The following is a 24,851-nucleotide window of genomic DNA, read 5'->3' as shown; positions in this document are numbered from 1 at the left end:
CATTTGGTATAGTTGCTAAATTTTTTATTGGGGTGCTTGCATTGCTATATTAGAGTGCTCGAGTCTAAGTCCTAGCTTCTAATTTCATATTCCTAGTACTGCAGATCTTTTGAAGCATCAAGTAATGGCTCATGAATCCTTGCTATCCTTTTGGGAGACCTGGAATGAGTTTCCTGACTCAGCTAGGGCTGGTGCTGCCAGAATATGAAAATGGCATGTATATGTATGTCTCTCTGCTGTTAAACTAAACCAAAAAAGTAGTAATTTATCAATTTGTGCTCTGTATTGAAATAATAATGAAGCAGTCAACTTCAGAATATATTTAATCTAACAATATTGACCAGTAGCTATAACACACTTATGTTTTGTTCACTATTTCCTTTTTTCCAAATACTTATTAATTTTAAGGCATAGAGAGAGTAGTAGAGGAATAAAGGTATCTTCCATGTACTACATCACTCTGCAATTACCAGGTCTAATCCAGGCAGGAATTCAAGAGCCCAGCATTCTGTGCACATCTATGAAAGTGGAGAGGGCCTGAGTCATCTCCTGTTGCCTTGCTAGTTGCATTAACAAGAAGCTGGATTGGAAGTAGAACAGCCGTGACTCAAATGGGCACTCCAATTTGTGTTGATGGCATTTATAGATAGCAGCTTAGTTCATTGTACTATAATACTGACCCACTTATTTTTTCTTAAACAGGATAAAGATGATACAGAAGAGAAAGGATCTTAGTTTTCAAATTGCTAACAGAAGTCCCTGTCCTGGCAGAAATACATTGTTCTGATTTATAATGTAACAATTATGCAAGTGTTCTGACTCACTCAGCATTCTTTTATGTGAAAAGGGATGAAAATATTATCTACATTAAAGTGTTTTGAAGTTTGGAAAATGAATGAATGGCAAAGTACACAATAAGTGCCCAATAAACATAAGTTAGTAGGCAGTAAATTCTATTTCCTCATGACTGAGCTTTCCAATGGAACTTTGAGATGATAGTATGTTCTGCTCTGCACTATGTGTGCTTATGTAGACCTAGCATGTCGATTATGTCAATAAGGAATTGAATATTAACAACTACACATTTAAAGGTAAAAAGCCACTGTGGTTAGTGGCTGGCTATCATTTTGAACATTGAAAAGTGAACTGGTGTAAATATTCATGTGTAAAATCTATCTACTCAACATCAAACTGTTGTGTTTGATAAGGTAATACTTCTCATTATTCCATGATGTTTCCATTTTTCTCTTGTTCAGCTAATAAAAACCTCATGGCCTTTCACATAACTGAAAATTAAAATAAACAAAAACCAGTGCATGATAAAAACTGGTGGGAAAGCAAATTAGACCCTGGTAATGGGTACCAGATACCTTGCTTCAGGTCAGCTATTTGTCCTGCCTTCTGCCCTCATCCCTCTCGTCTATTGGAACATGTTTATTTTTATATGACCACTTTTCTTTTATTCCAAATGTTCTCTCATTCTGTTCAGTCAGTTGATTATGGTGAAGAGTATGTACAACTTCAGGGAAAAGGTCTTACTTATATTCTTCTATAAAGTCAAGGGAATGGGTGAAGTTCATTTGTTGTGTTCACTTCCATAATTTATCATATTTTCCCAGGGTATTTATAGATAAGGCAATTCATTTTTATACATTCATTGCCTCAGGGAAATCCACAGGACTGTTTCAAAAGATAAGGCAAGTTCAATATTATGAAAATCAGGGAATGAATGATATATGGGAATTGGACTCCTAATGGTAACCAGAGACCTCAGTTTCATGAGGGTCTTCATTCAAAGGCAACATTCCAAAGTCATCCTGTGATATCGCAACGTTGATGGATATATTTTCCATTGAAAGCCAGTTTTGTCTTATAATCATCATCTCAGTAAACATTGCAAGTGTTCTCAAAACTGCATCATGATAGAACAACTTGACTTATTTTTACCAACATTCATTTTTTCTGTATTCTATTTTCTGGTATTAAAAGCCTAGCCTCTACTTCAAAAATGTCTTGGATCGCTGAAGCTTCATTATCTCCTTTCCAGAAATTTGGCACACTGACTCTGAAATGCCAAGATGCCAAGCTTTAGCTCTGACCAGAGTGTGCCAATCCTCTACATTTCTGCAGTTTTGATTAGCCCTTCACAGGGTAGGCTTAATTCTTACACTAATGCCTAACTATAAATAAGAATTTAAATGCTTCTGAGAATCTGGGGGGACTTTCTGTAAACTTCATTATTTTTAACACAAATACTTGTTGTACATAAGGCATTTCTTAGATTCCTTTCAGCAGGCTTCAAAGCAGATTCCTAGTATTAAGGGCAATAAATAAGCAGTTTTGAGAACAGGTGCAAAGGGTATGAAAATGCTCGCATATTCGCACGCCTGCACAACAGCAGCAAGGCAGAAGCAAGCATTTGGAAAGCATAGGTGAACGGTTCAGCAGACAGCATGGTCCCAGGGCAACCAGAGTTGGGTTCAAACCAAGAGACCTCTTCTGTCCATTTCCTAGAACCCGGCTGTGCTCATGAACTTGACCAGTTTGCTGTTAAGCAAGTGCTGCTGAACATCAGAGGGCACTATGCATAGGTGGCTGAACGAGTGAGCAGAGCAAGTCTACCATTTTTGCTGGTGAAGTAACTCAAATTGCAGCCCAGTTTTTGGCAGATAAGCAACAGGATCTTTTCTATGAAGAGCAGCATGAGAATGTTCTTAGAATGCATTACTTGCTCTTGAAATACATTTTGAATAAAGCTGCACAGGCATCGCTCTATTTCTGCGTAGCTTCTGTATCTAAGTGCCAGGCAGTTGAAAGGCATGCATACATTTAAAAAAAATGTTACCTTGCTTTCATACTAGGTAAAAGGGAGGAGAAAAACAAAACAAAATCAATTTATTTATAATTGCATTTTCATTGAATGTCAAACAATAATAAACTTTAACCATGAATCTTTTTGTAAAACTATCTCAAAGCAATTCTTATGGAGAGAAATGCAAAAAGCAATGAGAACAGAAGACAGCCTCTGTTCTCACTGTAGTGAAATTAGAACCCAAACTTGACTTTTTTCCACACTATTTCCTTAGAAAAAATTTTATTTTGAAATATGAATTTAAAGTATATCAAATTAATGATTGGCAAAATGTACAAGTGATACTTTTCTGCATTACTTGTGAATAGCTCACGTATTGCTTCTCAAAGAACTTCAGCTGAACAATATTTTTAAAAACAATAAAATTCTAAGTATGGAAATATGACCAGTAACTCTGGATGCTTGCTTTTTTAATAAGCCACAAACAGGTGTCTACTGAGTGTTCTGAAATAATATGCAATGCTATAGCTATAATGTAATTTTGACTCCTATAGTCTGAAAATAACATCTTCGTGACAAATATTCATTAGTTATGTGGTCTCCAAACCAAATAAAATAGTAAGCCTATCACAACGAGATTAACCTGTTTCCCTTTGTAGATAATTCCTAAAAGTCTTTTTATGATAACTAGTTCTAGCATAATACATGAAGGCAGGTTTGGATAGTTTTGTTTTGGCTAATTCTTTAATGGACTAGCAAGGTAAATCTTATTCTTGAGCAACTGCTAGATACCTAGTACTTAGCATAATGCCCGGTACATGGTAGAAGTTCAATAAACTCTTGCTGAACAATGATGTAATAAATAGATTTCCAGTAACCATGTCACTATTAAATGTATATTCCTAACTCAAACACTGTAGCTGAATGGGCACCGAGTTAATTTATAACCGAAAACTCACCAGGTTATACCAAGGAAAGTTTGGAAGACAACTTCCTGCTCTTCTAATCCGTTTATGTTCAGGGAGAAAAATAAAACCTCAAATTTCATAGTAATTGCTAAAAGATGAAACTAACCTTATACTGCTTACTTGAGAAATATGGAAATAATTGATTACTGAACTTTCAACTATATCATTCTGAGACTTTCCCAAACACATTCTATTTTTTAGGGTAGAAATACCTATATGAAGACTTTATACTCATTAACAATAACCAAAGTAATTAAAGCACAAATTAAAGTCAAAATAGTCTGTGTTTACAATAAACATGTATGTTTAGCCAAATGAGTTTTCTTCATTTTAATTAACTTCAAGTAAACATTACTGAACACTAAGTACTCTGGGTTTGTTGTTTTATATCAAGCAGTACAATTAGACACTACATGAAATATTCTGACATTTTTTGTTACTTTATTTTCTTAACCATGAGATAAGTACGTTTCTCCATTTTTCTAGATAGAAAGCATCTGTGCTGGCCTGGGCTTGAGACCAGCTAATGCATTTCTAATATTAGGCATATGGGACAGTTCCAATATGCCATTATTCTGCTAATGCTTAGCAATAAAATAGGTTACATGCACAGTATCCTGGAACACTGACTAATTTTCAGAACACTAAGCAATGTCTGAGCACTATTATTTCCAGTGAATATGCAAAGAGAACAGCAATTATAAGATCTACATCCAACTCAGGCTTCCACCTTTAATTGCTTTCATAATTCTATTCAGCAGGTACCTGTAAGGGAAACAGTGATTCCAATCGATCTTTTCAACAAAGATGTCAAATTAATCCTTTAGTTTCTAAACTCTGATGCTGTTCTAATGCACAACATGGCTTTTTTTTTTGATTAGACCTTTCTGTAAGTAAAGGTTATATGACATTCCCATTGTAATTGAACTTCAAAACTCCAGTGAGCACAGCGACCATTTAATTGAAACTTAATCCTTAGCTTTAAGTGTGTACTAAATTACCTCAGGTTTCTCAGGGTCGGCAGGCCACCAAAATATATTTTATCATCTGCTTTCAAGTCAAGACCAAAATTGTTTCCGGGAGATACAGTTGATAAATTTTCCTCCTGGTTAGTGTCTATATCTAAAATTGATATGTTGGCTGAAAAGGAGAGAGAATACTTTTCATTGGGCAAATATCAACCATGTTGTATTACCACTTACTCGAAGATAAATTCAACTTAATTTTAAAATTAGCATCAACCCTCTTGAGCACTTGTACTCTATTTAGACATTTAATTACTACAGAAACAACCACATCAACAAAATGCAATAGTTAACTACACATAAATGACCATGAAGATAACTCTACTACCAAAGAAAGAAAAAATAAAATTAACAATTTATAAGGCTATCAAAGAATAAACTAATACACTTTTCTGTGATGCAGATATAATGAAACGATTTTAATTGAATGCTGATATATATATGTATAATGAACAATGAAAAAACTAATTGTAAATATGCCCATCCATGGCTCTTCTTGTAAATTTCAGTATGTACAAGTATGTATAGTCTGGGGTTCAGATTCCCCTGAAAAATGTATTATTTCCTTTCATATTAAGGATGTATATGGAAGTGGAGGACAGCAATGCTTGGTTCTGCCAAATGGGGTGGGATTCTCTGCTACTGTAAGTAACATTTTTGTCTGGTGGCAACGATTGTGAAAGAAGAGCTGTTCTTAGGTGTCGCTGACTTTCTCTCGTGTCTTTCAAAGTAGTTATGATTATGATGAGGCTAAAGAATTCAGACTTGGAAATAGAAGAAAGGTGCTTCTCTGTTTAAAATGCATTGTTTGCGAAGTAGTTGGAAGCTCTTCCATTCACTAATTTTCTTACTTTAAATTGCCAGATTTAAGAATCTCTAATATCTAATCTTCACACATTTATGCCATACAATGCAATATTTTGACATTTATCTAGAGCGTAAGTGGATGAGGTAACTTCTATTTCTTAGTTTGTGTTTGGATTCTATCAGTTTCTCCCAATTCTCTTTATATAATGGGTTATTATGAAATATAGATATCCCACTGTGCTGTACCACACCAGAACTCATTACTTCATTATTTTCTTCTCTATTTCCACCCTTCCCAGCCTCTAGAATTCACTATTCTAAGTTCAGATACATTATTTTTAATTCCACATATGAAACTATTTGCACTGTTCCTTTCTGCATTGGTTTTACTCTGCTTATATAGCAGTAGGTGCCACTATATTATTTTTCTGCAAATGTCAGGATTCCATTTGGTTTAGTGTGTCTGATCATTTTTAAATCCATTGATGGGTACTTAGGTGATTCTGTATCTTGACTATTATGAATAGTCAATGAATATGAGAGTGTATCCCATCTCTTTGATAAGCTATTTTAATTTCCTTTGACTATATATCCAGAAGTAGCATCTCTTACATAGTCAAATCTTTTTAAAAGATTTATTTCATTTGAAAGAGTAACAGAGGGAGATACAGAATGAGAATCTCTTTTTTTCTTTTTTAAAGATTTATTTATTTTTATTGGCGAGTCAGATGTACAGAGAGGAGGAGACACAGAGAAGAAGATCTTCTGTCTGAGGATTCACTCAAGTGACTGCAAAAGGCTGGAGCTGAGCTGATCCAAAACTAGGAGCCAAGACCCTCTTTTGAGTATCCCATGCAGGTACAGGGTCCCAAGGCTTTGGGCCATTCTGCTTTCCCAGGCCAGAAGCAGGGATCTGGATGGGAAATGGTGCTGCTGGGACACAACCTGGCACCCATATGGGATCCTGGCACATGCAAGGTGAAGACTTTAGCCACTAGGCTACCGCACTGGTTCAGAGAGAGAGAGATCTTTCATCTATTACTTTGCTCTCAAAATGGGTGTAAATGCCAAGATTAGGCCAGGCAGAAAGCAGGACTCAGAACTCAGCCTGTTCGCTCATATGGGTCACAAAGAACTGGAAAACTTGAAGCATCATGTGCTTCCTGCTACACGTGCATATGAGCAAGAAACCTGCTTAGAAGCAAGGTAGACAGGATTGAAAAGGCATTCATATATAGTTATTGGCATTCCAATTAGGGGTTTAATTACTACTTCAGCTGCTACCCGTGGGAAGGAATCTAAAATGGGACATACATATCTTAATTTTATGGCTGTATAAGATTTTGAACATGCTAATATGTGATGAAATGCTCCATGAGAGGCCTATGGAACAGGAAGTATATCCTGAATTTATTTGACCATGGAAAATTATTATTTTTCCCTACTCATTATCTTTTAGAATTGGTATTCTATGAAAAATGGAGGTATTTTTTAGAAATTCTAAAGTACCATTGTACTCTATTGTTCTACCTTTCCAATAAGTTACAAAAATGACCTGAATAAGATATCCAAAGCTATTAATATTTCAAAAGTTTAGGTTTTTGCAATAAGAAACAATGCACCAAAATGAGTAATTTTACTATCAGAAAAACTTAGCAAGGTAAGTTTTAGCAATCTAATTATTTTCACACACCATCATACACTTATTTAGTAATTTTCACATACACAGATACTTTCCTACGTTCCCATCTCCTTGATTCAACTGATGGTTAAAATAATAAAGATTCATACAACATGGGCCCGGCGCGGTGGCGCAAGTGGTTAAAGGTCCTCACCTTGCCGCCCGGGATCCCATATGGGCGCCGGTTCTAATCCCGGCAGCCCCGCTTCCCTTCCAGCTCCCTGCCTGTGGCCTGGGAAAGCAGCAGAGGACGGCCCAAAGCTTTGGGAACCTGCACCCGCGTGGGAGACCCGGAAGAGGCTCCTGGCTTCGGATCGGCATAGTATCGGCCCGTTGCGGCTCACTTGGGGAGTGAATCATCGGACGGAAGATCTTCCTCTCTGTCTCTCCTCTCTGTATATCTGCCTCTCCAATGAAAAAATAATAAAAATAAATCTTTAAAAAAAAAAAGATTCATACAACTTTAAAAACATTTTTCAGGCATTTTCTTTTTTACTCTGATCAGCAGTGAAGTTTTCCTATGGGGCTGTTGACTGAAACATGAAAACAGTAGCTTTCTACAGACCTAATGAGTATTTTGATGGTGCCTGTGGGAGAATGGGATTCTGCTTCTCCATCGCAAGCAAGCCCATAACTCACTTATTCCTGAATGAATATGTTCATTTTGAGCAATCATTTCTAGGAAAAACTGATTAAAGAACAGCCACACAATGGAGTTGAAACTTGCTGACCCAAGAGTTAACTATTGGCAGAAAGACAGATTCAGGATAGCGTATCTCTACTAACTTAAAGGAAGGATCTTATTCCACCCTTTATGTGGGATACTGATGAAGTAGGGTCTGCTAGAAAATACTAACACTTACTTTTATTTCTTACCCCATTTCTTATTGAATAAGGAGATAAGTTATTAATATAAAATTTCAAAGCTGATGACTGTGGACATTTTATCAAATAATCACAGTAGGATTTTATACTCAATTATGAGTTATCAGCTGGTTGTTTTTCCGTTGGTTATTCTTCTCTGTCTTAATCCAATGAAAAACTAGTAAGCATTCTCAATTTGTTTAAAATCAATGTATTAAGGGGAAAATGCACACTTGTGACCCTGGTTCTACTGGCTGAAAGATAAAGCAGGATCCCCTGGAAGATTGTATTTGAACCTTCAGGGACAGTGCTCTCATACACAAGCAGAGAATAATTCACATAAGACAGGTTCTGATGGGAGCTAGGACCTGAATAGCTGGGCCTTACCTCATTTCTATATCCACTCTGTGAACTCCAGTCTTGCTAGCCCCTGGACCCTTCCTATATGGAACTCCCAAAAAATCCTTTTGGCCCTCATCATATATATTACATTATGTTTATATGTAGTTCTTTTTTTTTAAAGATTTATTTTTATTATTTTTTATTGGAAAGGCGGATATACAGAGAGGAAGATCTTCCGTCCGATGGAGCCGCAACGGCCGATACTATGCCGATCCGAAGCCAGGAGCCTCTTCCGGGTCTCCCACGCGGGTGCAGGGTCCCAAAGCTTTGGACTGCCGTCCTCGACTGCTTTCCCAGGCCACAGGCAGGGAGCTGGAAGGGAAGCGGGGCTGCCGGGATAGAACCGGCGCCCATATGGGATCCCGGGCGTGCAAGGCGAGGACTTAACCACTTGTGCCACCGCGCTGGGCCCCTATATGTAGTTCTTAAAGCTTATGAACATTTCATTCCTTTGTAAATGTTTCCTCTTCGACTTTCACAATACCGAGAAGCTCTCTTGCTTCTCTTTATTCTCAGCCTCACACGGTGAGACACTGTTTTGTTTAACATGTTTTTGCTTCTTCTGTTTTCCAGATTTTAATCACTGGGCTAAACTTACATTTGATATCTACTTATAGTACATTGATAATGCAGAAGTATTTATTCTTGGATCTTTTTTGAGGCCATCTTTGTTTCACTTCAGTGTTTCAAACTAAGCAGCTTGCAAAAGTGATTTTGTCTTCCTTGTTAAGTCAGAGTTCTTTATTACATTTGGTGGGAATATGATGCTGCATGAAATTCCAAAGGACTTTGTCTAAGTTATTCACATGTTATCATTCAGTATCCTCACTATATTTACACTTAAGTAACTCCAATATCTGTCCCACTATGAAAAAATATAAGCAGTTAGCTGATAAACTATAATTTGCTCATATTTTTCAAAATATTTGCTATTTTAAAGAAAGTTATAGTGGGAGAGAGAGAGGGAGACTGGGTTTGTATCTACCAATTCATTCACCAGGGCTACACCAAGGTGATATCAAAATATGACAACTTTACCCAGGCTCCCATCTCCCCTTAGCTGGCAAGGACCCTATTAATTCAGCCATCATGTGCAACTTCCTGGTACCTTACCAGGGCTCAGGGATCAGAAGCAGTCAGTCATGAACTGAACCAGTCACCCCATTAAGGGATGTGGGCATCATATGTAGTTGTTTAATATGTGGTGTTACAACTCCTACCCATTTTGAATTTTTTTATACTCCTTTTCCTGTCCCCGTTTGCAAAAACCTATCTGGTGTCTGTAACTGCAGTTTTCTTTTACTTTTTAGATTTTTCTGTTTTGCACATGTATTAATAGTTTACTACTTTATTATTGAGTAGTACTGGATTATATAAATATACAGTTTTTCCACTTCACAGCAAGGATGCTTTATAATAAATACTTAGTTGATTCCATGGTTCTGTGATTATCACAGGGTACAGTTATTCAATCCCAGAGGATGTAGTCCACTTCACCATACTGTATAGTATAACTTACTGTTCCTAGGCTACAGACCTCAAAATAAATACATGTGGTGAATACTACAGAAAATTAAAACAATGATATTTTTACATAGAAATACATTCAAACATGGTAAAGGTACAGTGCAAAATCAGTTATAGGAACACTTTCTATTTCATTACAATGTTTTTCAATCACTATTGTTTATATAGCCTGCTATACAGAGCAAAACATTACCCAGTATATGACTGCACATCAACTTACTTGTTGATGAATATTTGCATTATGTTTAATACTTGAGCATCACACATACAAGAAATGGACTAAAAAAGATATTTTAGAATATATCTTTGTACAGATACATGCTTTCCTGTGCCATGGGTGAATGCCAAGAACCACAATGGCTGGTTCAAATGATATGTATACATTCAAACTTTGAAAAATATACCAATCTGCTTTTAATAATCATGTGCCATTTTACATGGTCAATAGCAGCATGTAATAGTCCAGAAGTGGGCATGCAGTCAGCAGTTAAGATTCTGGTGTTCCACACTGGAGTGCTTGGTTTGACTCCCACCTCTAGCTTGGAGGTCTGGAGAGTTTTCTCTCTAGATTCACACCGCGCCCTGGGCCATGCATGGCAGTTGGAATCATTTGGGAAGTAAACCAGAGCTCTCTGGTCTCTGTATCTCAGCTGCTCAAAAAAACAGTATAAGTTCTAAAGAGTTCCACTTGTTCCACATCCTTGTCAGCACTGGTTAAGGTCAGTCTCAAGTTCCAGACATTCTAATAACTTTGCAATGATATCATTGTGCATTTTTTATATATTTCCCTGAGGCTGGATCCCAGGGCAATTCTTATTTCAAGCATGATTCATATTCTTCATGGACTATCATTATTGAACCTAACTGGTTACTCTACCTTTACTTTTGTCTTCTGAAAATAGCTCATCCACACTGATACCTAGATTAATATGCTTCAGCTGAAATTACTCCTGTTGCAACTATACTTAAGACTCTCCAAGAACTCATCAAAAATGAACTCCAAACTTTTTAGGAGTTTACAAGGCCTTCTGTGACACTGTCCTTGCCAGAATTCTTTCCCACCAGTGCTTTGAAACTTTCAACTTCAACTCAAATGAAGTACAATATCTATTCAAACAATACTTGCTTTTACGTATCTTTACATTTTCTACATGTAAGAAGAAAACACTATATTTCATGAAATTCAGATCTAAAATAAAAGTGAGAATGACAGGCAACATTGGATAGCTTTAAGAAGGCAAAAAGCATTTTAAGGCTAGAGTCAATTTGAAGGCCAAGGATACATACAAAAAAAAAAAATAGGTATCATCTACTGTTTCAGAAGGATGGACCTAGAGAACAGTAATGAAGAAATGGGCTAAGACATAGAATATTTTTTTCTCCAATTCTGTGCCACAAAATAATAGCAATGTGACTTTGGTAAAATCTAAAATATTAGCTATAGAAGAAACTATGAATTTTGAGGTATTTCAAAACTGGGGGTGCATCTGGTTGATGGTTAGTACTCTTCTGTTAGGTTAATTTACAGTGGTGGAAACAGTTTCCACATTCGATGCTTCTTACTTCCTCTCATGACATTCTAGATAATTCAAATTAATTGACAGTGTAGAAATGACTCCAGAGGTTTTGCACTGGGCCCCTCCTGCATTCTATTGCGATAGTTTAGGTTGGTTAACTGCAGGAAGACTTTGGGATCTAGCAGTTCCCTTCCTGCCTGCTGCACATGGAAACTTTGTTCTGTATGGCTCTTAAATTGATTGGAGAGTTAAAGCTTTACAATCCTTGATTTTTTATGGTGCAGTGTCTCCTGGAGTAGCTTGGGAGCTGCTGTCACCAAGCCTGTGCAATGAAGACAATCCCAGCAGCCTACATTTGGTTCTGGTGTGATCCCTAACACTCTCCACAACATAAACTACTTTAAAATCTATGTACCATTTTTATCCTTTGATCAATAGTTTCACATCATGAACATTTTTGATAATTTCAGTGGACAGAATAAAATTTCAGATAGCTGAGTAATTGTAGCAATTAACAGGTTCAAGGAAATACCAGTTAATAGAAATTATTTTAAATTGTTGGATCATTATACCTCTGTTTTTTATATTACAAATTTACTTAACTCATTATTAACTAGAATTTAAAACACTGGATGGTCCAATCCAATCTCCAGTTTCTTTCATTTATTTTCTTCTCAAAGCACATTGGTTATTTCCTTCTTTCCTCAAGCTTGCTATTCTGTTACCTGCCACCTTTTCCTATAATCAATTTTCTACCTGTAATTTCAATGAAAAGCAATGGTGGATCTTGAGGGAATTATCTCAGAATCTCTGTACCTATAAATTCTTCTCACCTTCGTTTGTCCCTCCTTCTCTTCTTCCTGTACTGGAGAGGAGGAAGTATTTGTTTCCCATTGAGCAATTTGTCTCTAGTTTCAAGTACCTATAATTTAATTATAAGATTATGTATTATAATATTTATTAAATATTTATATATTTATAATTTTAAAAATAAAGATTAGAAATTTAATTATAGAATAAAAAGAAAAACTATACTGAACCATCAACCACTTTATTTTTAAATTTGCTATTTCCAATTCTTACCTCTTTACCTGAAACTTCTTCCTTAGCCTATAACCATGATCAAGAGTCTTTTGTTCTTTCATCCAAAAAACACTTGATAATTAATATGTTCTGGGAACTTGTAGAGAAAAACAACATGGTACCTCACCTTATTATTCTTGCCTTCTATTTCCATATCTCTTTTCTTCATGACTGGCCTGCCTGCCTTGTGCATTTCAGAGCAAAACTTCTTTAGAATCCACACACGTGCACACTTTCCTTGATTTCCCCGAGCATTTGGCTTTCCGGGTAACCACATCAGCATTCTTTCCAAATTCTCCAATGACCTCAATATTTCCTTTTTACCAATCTTCCTGATCACTTCTTGCTACCATGAGGCAGTATTTTCTCAAGGATTCATTTTTCCTCCATTTTAAAATTGCTTTTTCCCTTTGTGAAATTTTCCTCTACTGTATTAGTTCAATACAAGCGTACTCCAGAGCTTTGCAACCTCGTACTCTAGATTTGATGGCTGGTTTTTCTTACTACTATTCAGGTACAATTGTTTATAATATGATAATTTCTAGTTACTCATTTGTATCTTAGAAATTTACTGATACTCAAATACATTTAACTAATTGCCTGCCAATTACACAGCTTTCCTGCTAAAGGTACTGAAAATATTCTCAATACAACATGTTAAAAATAGAACATACCTATTTTGCAGAAAAAAAACTTTTTTTCCTGTATTCAATAGCTTGGTGAATAGCACTGATATATTCTTGCTATGCAAGAAAAAATTTCTACATAGTGCTTTTAGCTTAACTTCAATATCAGGTAAATTTTTTACTTTTAAGATGCTTAATACCTGTAAAATCTTTAGCATCCTCTCCATTTTTGTGATTATTGACTTATTTTTCATTCTCCTCACGCTTTGCCTGTTTTCTGCAGACTGCAGTGGTATTCAAAATGGTCACAAATCTATCCTCAAAGCTACTGCCGCAGAAACATCACTAAAGCACAAATCTGAGGGTGTCACATCCTTGATTAAAGCTCTTAAACTCCCTGATAACTTTGAGGAAATAGCTTTAACTCGTTCACCGATATCAAAAGGCCCTTTCACATACCAGCTTCATCATCCTTTAGTCTCAGCCAATTTTCTGCCAGCATTTTTCTGTTTAGCCTATGGATTCACTTGTAGTTAGTAAGGTGAGAGGATACTTCCATAGGTTAAAGAGAAATGGATTTAAAAGATAAGCTTATTTCTGTGAAAATTTTGAAGTGAATATCTAGTTTTCATAATATGCATTTTTCAGGGATTCTCTGATGCACTCTTACACATGGATTTCAAAATGCTTTCATTAAGATGAATGTATTGTTTAGTTTGATTTTCCATGAATTTTTGAGGCACATTTGCATCTCCTAGAGGGAAATTTTAGCAGTATATTAGTAATTCCGGAATGGAAGAATTTTTGTCAAGGCAGAAGCTTGGAAATTGTGGAAAACTAAGTTAAAGTTCTTTTTTGAGCACCTGTGCAAGGCTTGTGACATGCAAATGTGCATTGCAACTTTCTTACTTGGGAGCAATGTATATGGTGATGCTGCAATTTACACACAGGCACATATCCAGGTTTTCTTCTAGTTGGGATGTTTCTCCAGATTTTTGTTTTTTGTTATTATTCTTGCTTCTGATGTATTATGTTGTGTGATGCCTCCAAGGTTGCATATGCCTTCACTGCTCTGATATATCCGTAACTTGAATTAAAGCACTTCACTCTTCACCTCATACTTACGCATCAAGGCCCCCCATAGGCTGAAGTCTGATTTCTATGTCTCTTCAGTCTGCTGCCTATAGGTTTCTATCAAGGTAATTATACTACTTGCCTATCTGCCCTTGAGAGTTAGAAGCTTTTTGAAGGCATGGATCTGTGTTAGATTTGACTTTGACCTTGCACAGTGTTCAGTAGGTAAATATGGAATCCAGGAAGAAAATACAATATATATTCTAATCTAAATTTTCAAAGAATGTCACAATAATATTTTTATATGCATTAGGTCTACTTAAATGAACAAGAAGTGTTAGAGTTCCTTTGGTAAATATTGGCAATACCACAACACACAGGATTAGGGAAATTATAGCTATGATTAATTATCAGAACTAATAGACTCACACATCTGTGTTGGTATGAGATTATATTTATATATATTAATTTTATGAGCACATTATATATATATCTAAATATGTACATGTCTATGACACAAACCTGTTTGAGAGCGTATTTTTCTGTGATACCTGAACAAAACACATAATCAAATAAAATAATATTGCGAAAGTGGTTTTAAAATGTCCTAGAACAATAAATATGCCACATAATTATATACTTGCACTCACAGTAATTCCTGAGACTTTTAAGGAACAAAGAGCTATTGGCACACCCATGCCTTATCAGCCTTAAAAATTCTACTGTGGGCTGCTTTAAAGGAAATATCTTGGCAAAATACAGACAGAAGATAAGCACACAAGATTTTTCAGACCTATTATAGGATATAATTTTACAAGTTATAGGACAGTTTTATGCCTTCAAATTAAGCTCTCAGTTTCAAAAGAAAAATGACAGAGATGCATTTGGCTCTTCAATCAATCATAGCTAATCCAAACTACTCAGAATCTGAGCCAAAGAAATGACTGCATCTATTTTCACAGAACTTGTGAGTAGCTACAATTATAGAAAAAAAGTTGCTTTGTTGATGAGTTTCGTGGGTGCTTTAGATAGCATGATTAAGGCACATCCTGCATTATTCCTATAAAAACTCACCTTGTTTTTGAATTCTTGACAGGGTGAATGATTTCCATTTCCCATCATTATGGTTTTGACTGCTGACAACTGAAGTCATTCCTGAACCCAGATCATAGCTGACCTTTATGTATCCATCTGTTAGCTCCACACTCATGAAATCTTTCTATTAATATAGGAAAAATACAAAAGGTGATTAGATACAAAAGTATAAATTGGCAGTCTCTCCATTTTTGGATTTGATAGTAATATCTAAAGGCTAAATTGATGAATGTAGGTTTGCAAGAAAATATTGCAGAATTGGCATCACTGTTTTGTGAAATTCTGTGGGCGTGTTGTAAAGGCATGCAATGGTCAAACTGAATTACTAGCTCTGGACTTTTGTTTCATTAGTACAAAGAAGGTTGCTTTGGAAATATTTTATGGAACCTTAAAGATGGTTTCCCTTAAGGAGTCTACGAAGAAACACTAATTCCAAAAGTGAAAAAGGACAAGCCATATTTAATCATCTTGGAAGTTAGGTCTCTAAAAGATTACAGAAGTAGTTTTGCATGGCAAATTACTAAACTGGGAAAATCTTCACAGGGTGCTTTTCTTGAAAGATTCTATAAGCAATTATGCCCAAGGTAGGTACCAAATTTATATTTGTCAATGAGGACTCATAAGTACTACCTATATCACACATTCTTAGCTGTCAGTCATCTCAGACTTTAAGTAATAATTGATAATTTTATCAATAGTTAATGATTGATACTTCACAAAAAAAGTAATACAATTATTGGAACATGTATCATGTACGTGATCTTTTACCAGGTCTCGTGTGGCCAGATACATCAGGAGAGCACTTGAAGAAAATGTCCGGAATTTGAACATGACAGTGGAGATGTTGGGGTACCAGCGGATGGGGCGGCTGACCATGGCATAACCTTCTCCATCAAACTGAATAGTCCCCTCGCTATCTTCCACCTGAGGACTGAAGGTGAGATTTCATACAGTGAGATCATATCATGTTAGTCTGTCATTTTTCTTTTCTTTTTTTTTAAGATTTATTTATTTATTTTGGAAAGGTAAATATACACAGAGAAGAAGAAACAAACATTTTCCATCTGCTGGTTCACTCCTCAAGTGGCCCCCATAGCTGAAACTGAGCAGGTCCAAAGACAGGAGCCAGAAGCCTCTTCCAGATCTCCCACATAGGTGCAGGGTCCCAAGACTTTGGGTTGCTTTCCTAGGCCACAAGCAGGGAGCTGGAAGGGAAATGGAGTAGCAGGGATATGAACCAGTGCCTATATGGGATCCAGTGCATGCAAGGCGAGGACTTTAGCCGCTAGGCTACCATGCTGGGCCTAGTCTGTCATTTTTCAAGCTGTCCCCTGGGAGTAGGCTGCAGCCTGCTGTGGGGAAACCATCATGAACCCCATCTTTGGTCTCTTCGCTTATCTCCACTTCTGCTACCACAGTGGACCAGGTAACAACCCCCTCTTGCCTTGATTTCATTTAAGTCTTCAAAAGTGATGACATATGTGATTTAACTGTTTTATGTTTAAAAAAAATAAAGGGTGCAGAGTTATATTGATGTTGATATTTATGCATAACTTTGTGATAATTTTCCAGAAGTGGAGGAGTTTTTGGAGGGGTTGGGAATGTACAAGACAGTCCCCAATTTTAGAACTGTACAGACCACATTTCCTACTCTTCGAACATCTGCCATCCAAAAGATCTTCTACTAAAGCAGAGCAGATCAGACAATAAATGATACTAGTACTTGGTTTCTATGGTTTTTTAACTTTGTTTTCTTCTCAAAAATTTAAACCCTGCGAGAGCACCCAGAGGCTGCAGCAGGCTTTTCCCTATGCCAGGCACAAACTCAGCATCTTATGTACTCGCCTCAAATAATCCAGTAAATGCTTTGTAAGTTAGTGACTTTAGTGCAGCAAATTGCTTCATGTTCAATCAATATTGGTTGAATAATTAATGAAATATAAGTGATTCAGGTGAATACAACATTTAGAAACACTATTTCAAACTGTGTGGTTATTTATTTTTTTTTAACTATGCAATGGTTTGGAATAAGTCTTCATTGTGAGGATATTTTTTCAGACTTTAAATATTTGAATATTAGCATATATTTGAATCCCTGAAATTGGAGTCTTATGTTAATTTGATAAGGAAGAGTAATTGAGAAATATTATGGTAATATCAGTATAAAATAACAAGGGGCAAGATATTAGTTTCATTAATTCTTGGCTAATGAGAAAAATAATTTACAAAAATTAATGGGCTCATAGAGAACCAGTTGTTATGCATCTTACACAAAATGGCTTTTTCTCTGTTTCTGGACCAAGCAGAAGTGAATCACCAGAGACAAAAGGCAGGCAAGCAGCTGGATTTTTGTCTTTCATGATAGAATTTTTAAAATTTTATAACACATGGTGAGTTCCTGAAGTACTTTTTCCAATAACACTAAGATATGCTTTTTCAATACTTGCAAAAATGTTAATTCAAAGACTTAGGAATCAAGTTGGGCTATTAAAAATATAAATCATAGTGAATAAATCGACCTTAGTCTTCCTTCATCATGACAATGAGTGGATTAATATCTGGAACATTGAATTAGAGATAAAATGTTGTATAAAATATAGTTAGTAGAATTTCATTCAAGTTTCTATTAAGATTTTGCATTTTCTACAGATATTTTACCAATGAAAACCCAGAGAAGAATTATGGGAATCACTGACAACAGTTTTCTAGATATTTTGCTGTATATATTATAAATGATAATAAAAATTAAAAATCTAAACAAAACTTTGTTACCCAATGTGAAGGTAAACAGTGGGAGTCAAAATAAAAATACCATGTTTCATCTTTTTATACAAAACCTCTGGACATTTATATCTAGATATAATTAGGTCCCTTAATTTATTAATTTATTCAATATACAATAGAAAAAGACAGTTAATGAGATGACAGTCCCCTGTAGTTTCATGTGGAATTTCTTTTTTAAAAAAAATTCACTTGTTTATTTTATGGGAGTGAAAGAGAAGGAGAAAGATTTGTTCTCCTCTCTACGTTCCTTGCCTAAATGTCCCCAACAGCTGGAGTTGGATGGGGCTGGGCCCAAGCTGGACGGAAGGGTCTCCTGTGTCACTGTCACCTCTTGGGGTACATGACGGAAGGAAACAGGGATACTGTCAGGACTTGAACCTAAGCATTCTAAAATGTGAGGGGAGCTTCCCAAGAGACACCATAACCACTACACTGAATGCCCACTCCCAGATATGCAGTTTTTATTGCATCCCATGATTTTTGATAGTGTTTATTTTCATTTCTTCAGAATAGATCTTCTCTTATTAAAATTCTTCACTGACTCATAGCTCACATAGTCACATCATTTTCTCCAAGAAGCATTTGTGTTTTCTTTTTCATTTCTTCATTGACACATTGATTATTCAATAGCCTGTTCCTTAACTCCATGGTGCTATAAGTCTTGTTTTATTTTTATTTCTGCTCTTGATTTTGTTTCATGGCTTCTTATTTAGGAGAATATATAATTGTAACTGTGCAATATACAGACTATCATATCCAGATGTGAGGATACAATACAGTATGCATATCTAAGTACAAATTAAAGATGGACTGTCAATGAAACTATTGGCTATATCTTAACAATAGGATGTGGGACTACCTGCCACTGTCCGTGCCAGCAATGCCACTTAACTAACAGGATGATGGATTTAGGGCTGTTCATGAAGTACTATAGTATTAAGTTGGGGAGATGGAATATGGGGAATGGGTAGGGGAAATCCCAGAGTTTATGGAATTGTAGCATAAAAGTAAAAACAAAATAGAAGAAAACAAAGTCAACACTTCAGATATCAATTTCTCAGCAAAGAGATGAAATGGCTATTTCCAAGGCCCATTTTCATTCTAATATGGTATGAGATGCTTGTATTCAAGCAAAAAAAAAAAATCTGTTGGGAGGAGTTGTGTGGGGATTAGCAGACAGAGAGAGATCGGTCTATGTCACACATTAGCTTATATAAGCCAAAACATGCAGAATTTGGCTTTCAGCTGCCAAATCTGATGGGGAAATACTTTTTCAGGTATATTCAATAATATTTGAATATTCAGTACAGGATATTTTCTACTAACTTTGAAACACTTTCAAGGACATACAGTTACTCTTTTATAAAGAGTAAAAGCTGAGCTTCATTTTCTGCTTTTAAAAAGGTAGATAATAGACTACTTGGATTAAAATTATGCCATTTTTGAATTCCATATTCTTACATATTAATTGTTCACTATACAGCTAGATGTATATCAAATTTAGGGTAGGAGAGTACTTTGAAAAGTTTTTGGGGAAAGTAGTGTTTGGCCTGGTGGATAAGATATTTGCATCTCACCTGAGAGTGGGTTTGAAACTCAGCTATGGTTTTTGAGTATTGCTTCTTGTTCATGGAGAAGCTGGGGAGAAAACTGGGATGGTTAAGAACTGTCACCCATAAGAGAGACGGGATTGAGTTCTCGTCTCCTTGACCCCACATACAGTCACTGTGGGCATCTGGGGCATGAACATGCAGGGGGAACTCTGTCTCAAACAACTAAAACAACCAAAATTAGGGAAGGGTGTGGTGGCAGAGTAGATGAGAACCTTGCTTGGGCCTCCCACATCCAACATTAGCGTGCCAGCTCAAGTCTCCTATTACATTTCGGATTTAGCGTCCTACTGGTTCATGCTGCGAGGCAACAGAAGATGGATCCTGTGCACAGGTCAGTACAACTCACATCGGATACCCATACTGAATAACAACACCCCAACTTCTCCTGGAACCAAGTTGTTACTGCTGTAGGCAATTGCAGGATTTCTGTCTCCCTGATGCTCTTGTCTTAAAGTAGATGAAAATAAATATTTTGGAAAGTAAAAATGTTTAAATTGTGAAAATTCATTAAGTTGTTTTAGTGTAGAAATTTTTGAAACCCTTTGGATTTTAAATGCATTTTCTGTTAACTGAAAATTTTCTGTTATTTGAAAGTTCCTTGTATTGAAGGCTCCTCATGATTCTAATTTTCAACTAAATTCATTTTCGGTTGCGGCACTATTTGTGATTTTAATTTTAATGTGATTTTCCGAAATTCCAGAAGAATAAAATATATCATTTATAGCCTTGTCAGATTATTCTTTCTAAAGCATAACAACAGATTCTTCTTAAGATATATTAATAGTTTTTAAAATATGCATATACTTAGCATAAAATTGTCTTTAACTGGATGAATGGTCTTTATATTAAATATAAACATATGGTATAAATACATGTATGATAATACAAATGTTTTCATTAAAAGAACATACCAGGAACTCCATTAAAAATATATCTACAAATTGGCTGAGATATAGTATTTCAAAGTATGTAACTATGTAATCAGAATACCCACAAAATCCATTACAATTTTGATTAAATATTAGTATCGCTCAAAAGTGTATGTGAAAGAACTAAAATATGGAGTCATTTTAGAAACTATAGAACTTCCCAGGGAAACTTAAAGGTAATTTAATGACAAGAATCTACAGAACATCTGATGCTGCTGACTGGTGAGTGGCATCAGTGTTGTCAAATGCACAGTGATGGAGGGGAGCTGGGCAATGAACACTTGCAAGATACAGAGCTAGTCCAAGATAGAGGGTAGACCAGTGCCTGTAAGAATAGGAACTTGTGTAGGCTGCATGTGTGGTCACAGTACCCTTGAACCTGGTGTCTTCAGCTTGTTGTTTGATCTGGTATTTACCTACTCTTGCCTGGTGTTACAAAACATTAATATGCTCTGGAGAACTGTATGCAAATATGTAAGGCCACAACATCTTACAATATTTCCTTATTCTTTAACCTATATATTAGTACATCCCCAATAATCCTTTTCTGATAATATGCAGGCTTTACAAATAGCCTAGTGTCACTTCCTCTTGTATGTGGGATGAGAACGCTTTCCACTTCCCACTGGCTTATTAGCCAGATAATGAATAATATCAGATGTAGAGTATATCTTTCTTTAAAGAATTTTTATTATAATTTGCATTTTGAATACTTTAATAGCTGTCATTTCCTATCTCCCTGGCAATAACTTCATTGATGTTTGGGACTGGACTATAATCAACTAATTATCAGAAAGGTGTGTAAACCTCTGCAATCAACAAAATATACTATGTAAATATAGAAAGATTACTGTAACTACTTTATCAATTTCATTTTATATGTACATAGTGGAATATCATTTCAGAATTGGAGGGGATTTAGTAATTATGCATCCCATACAATGCTGAACAAATAATCAAATGCTTTTTATATTTTCTTGATAAAAAGGCTTTCAAAAATCCTAATTAGAAATGCACAAAAATGTTTAAGGAAAACTGGTATTTATTTGTGAATAGCAGAATATTGTTTGTTGTAGCTAAAAAATTCATAGGCAACCTTCCATGTTAGCTTTCAATTGAAGATTTAGGACTAAACCATCTTAAACTGTAATGGATCAGGCTTTCAAACGATTTTCCATGCCATGGTGACAAGGTCATTATGTCAAAAAGAGTTGGAAATTAGAATGTTTAAAGAGGCTATATTTTTGGGCTCCATTCTCATACAATTCTAGACTTGTTTAGAAGGAAATATGAAATATACTCTGGTACAGTAACAGAAGATTTAGGTCATGGCAAAGTGCATGTGTCTTTTAAGTTGAAAATTAGAAAACTCGTTACCATCTTTGAATAACCTTGCATATCATAATAAATTCCAGGCTATTTAATTTGCATTTTATAGTTTTCACTTAATATGATTAAAGTAATTTTGGATTCAGTTGATTAGTGGGCTCTATTTTGTTTAATGTTGCCAAACTCTAATTCTAGTGAATGATTTGTATCTTCCATCCAAGATTATATAAAAGTATTTGTTCCCCATTTTTGATTTCTGTGTTTATTCTTCCAACGTTACTTTTATAATTAATCATGTGTAAAGGTCCTTTTCTCCTGGACTAACTAGGCTCCTCATTATTCTCTAAAGAGTTTTTATGTCTCATTGCTTATACTTGACACACATGTAGGACTTTGTCAATCTGAAATATCCTATATGACATGAATCCCAGATAAGGGTTCTAGATTTTGCTACAAAGGGAAGTGGAATGAGCACAGACTTAGGAAGCCCTGAAATATTATTTTTTAGAAAAATTCATGACTGATCCCGGCGCAAAAGTGTAATGGTTAAGGTCCTTGCCTTAAACGCGCCGGGATCTCATATGGGCACAGGTTCTAATCGCGGCAGCCCTACCTCCTATCCAGCTCCCTGCTTGTGGTCTGGGTAAACAATAGAGGACATCCCAAGGCCTTGGGACCCTGCACCCACGTGGGAGACCCAGAAAGAAGTTCCTGGCTTCTGGGTTCGGATCAGCACAGCACTGGCCGTTGTGGCTACTTTGGGAGTGAATATTCAGATGGAAGATCTTCCTCTCTTTCCTCCTCTCTGTACATCTGTGTTTCCAATAAAATAAGTGAATCTTACAAAAAAAAATTCATAACTACCAGGCTCAGGCACAAACACCCCTGAACATAAAGGATGATAGATTACAAAGAAATAGTGTTAAGTGACTGTGGTTAAAATCTCTTCTTTATAAATTTTATAAAAAACACAGGACCGTGCAAAAACACTGATTTAGCACCTATTAGTGCCTTTGAAAAGGACATCCCCAGTGGGAGAAAGGCTACTGAAATTTCAGTGGCTTCATGGTAAATTCTCCTCCAAGAATAATCATTTCAATCATGTTCCACATCATCCACAAAATAGAATATTACAAAATAACACTGAATCTGTTTTGATAAGTAGGACAGATGTTGGCAAAGTTCTCAACTCACCTGACAGTACATCCTTTGCAGTCACCTTCTATTTCTCGGAAATTCCACAATCCTATAGGCTTGTTGTCAAAGTACGTTTCTCCCATACAGCCAGTGAATGTAATCACACGCACAGCATCAGCCTTCTGCAGAGAGAAACATTTGTCAGAAATAAGAACGTCATAAAAGCCATCATGTGTCTGTGAGATTTCTTACCAGCAGTTATTTGCAACTGGAGTATGAACCAACCATACTCTGATGTTCTTGGTTTTGCACATTATCATTTCTTAACAATATATTCCCAGAGCAATTGTCAGAATGGATCAGCAAAAGGGCAAAAGCCCAACAATTTCATTAATGGATACCTGTTATTTTTGATAAGCCATTTTATCACCATTTCCAAATCAATACTTCCTAGCCTCTGACCTTATGTGACCTCTTGAATTTCTCTGCAATTCTAGTTTTTTTTTCTGTAACAAAGGATTATTTTGGAAAGCAAGCTAAATAACTAATTTGTTGTTCCCAACTCAATGCCTTTCTTTGAAAAGCTATTCAATAAACATTAATGCCTCTACATCATTTTGGGGTGAGGGACAAATGAGGGCTACAAATACATATATGGACAAATCTAATGATATGCCATCATAAGAATGGGTACACACCTGAAAGAGAAAAAGAGATGCATGGAACTTGTTCTATTATATTCCTAGTCTAACTTTTCATTCCCATCCACAAATAAGCAAGTTTTCAGTTAAATGAAGAAAAACAAACTTTTCTTAAGGGATCATGCCAGTGTTGTTTGTATAGACTGCACAGAGCTTCTAGCTAAGAAAGAATCAACAAGTGCTTGTCAAAAACTCATCCTGGTGTCTTTGTCATAATGTAAGGTCATAAGCATGATGCCTACTGTAAGCACAGAGGAAGGGAATGACTAGTTCACATGAAGATTTTGATGCAATTTAAACAACATTTCTTGGCATCGAGAGGTTACAAACACGCAATATGCTACCTGCAGCTTTAGAAAATCTGTGCCAAAGCAAACCCATATTTTTTGAATTACGCAGGAGAAACTGTAAAATGTCAGGTTCAAATTTCAGAGCTCAGGAGACAACACTGAATAACTAAAATTTTGCAGTTTTAATTTTAGGTCAAATGCAACCCCATCCTCCTGTGACCATGATCAAACGGTGTGCAGCCACGCAGAAACCATGCTGATCAGAGTCACTGACATGTACAAGTCAGAATGGTCCTTGGAGTGCTCTGTCTCCAGTCGGAGCCTTTTAATTTTCCAGAGGTTGCTTATTCTACTTCTGGATGCAACTTGCTTTTTGCTTCTCCTCACAGCCTGGGAAGCTATGCTTGAGATAATTTACTGCTCATTTAAATTTTCATGAGTAAGTTCATTGGTTTATTTTCAGCTTTGGCTCATATGGTATAATGAAATCCTTGAACTTCTTGGAAGCTCTTAACAAATGATTTCTTAAGATTCCCAGATTTGGTTCACCTACATTATCTTACCTTCTGAGATTAACATAAAGTATC

General features: G+C 35.9%; 1 protein-coding gene across 1 annotated transcript in view; it reads right to left on the bottom strand.

Annotated features, from left to right (window-relative positions):
* LAMA2 (laminin subunit alpha 2) overlaps positions 1-24,851 on the bottom strand; it is a 421,382-nt gene that overhangs the window by 41,921 nt on the left and 354,610 nt on the right. Inside the window, exons 49-53 of the mRNA XM_040965651.1 lie at positions 23,331-23,455; positions 16,250-16,412; positions 15,461-15,605; positions 4,782-4,920; positions 2,846-2,857 (exon numbers count right to left, since the gene is read on the bottom strand). Coding sequence (XP_040821585.1) covers positions 2,846-2,857; positions 4,782-4,920; positions 15,461-15,605; positions 16,250-16,412; positions 23,331-23,455 — 584 coding nt within the window. The remainder of the gene's footprint in view (positions 1-2,845; positions 2,858-4,781; positions 4,921-15,460; positions 15,606-16,249; positions 16,413-23,330; positions 23,456-24,851) is intronic.

Source organism: Ochotona curzoniae, unplaced genomic scaffold, assembly GCF_017591425.1.
Source record: "Ochotona curzoniae isolate NIBS_2020 unplaced genomic scaffold, NIBS_Ocur_1.0 scaffold_3890, whole genome shotgun sequence".
Classification (NCBI taxonomy): Eukaryota; Metazoa; Chordata; class Mammalia; order Lagomorpha; family Ochotonidae; genus Ochotona; species Ochotona curzoniae.
The sequence above is the reverse complement of the archived record's forward strand: the minus strand, read 5'-3'. Positions and strand labels throughout refer to the sequence as shown.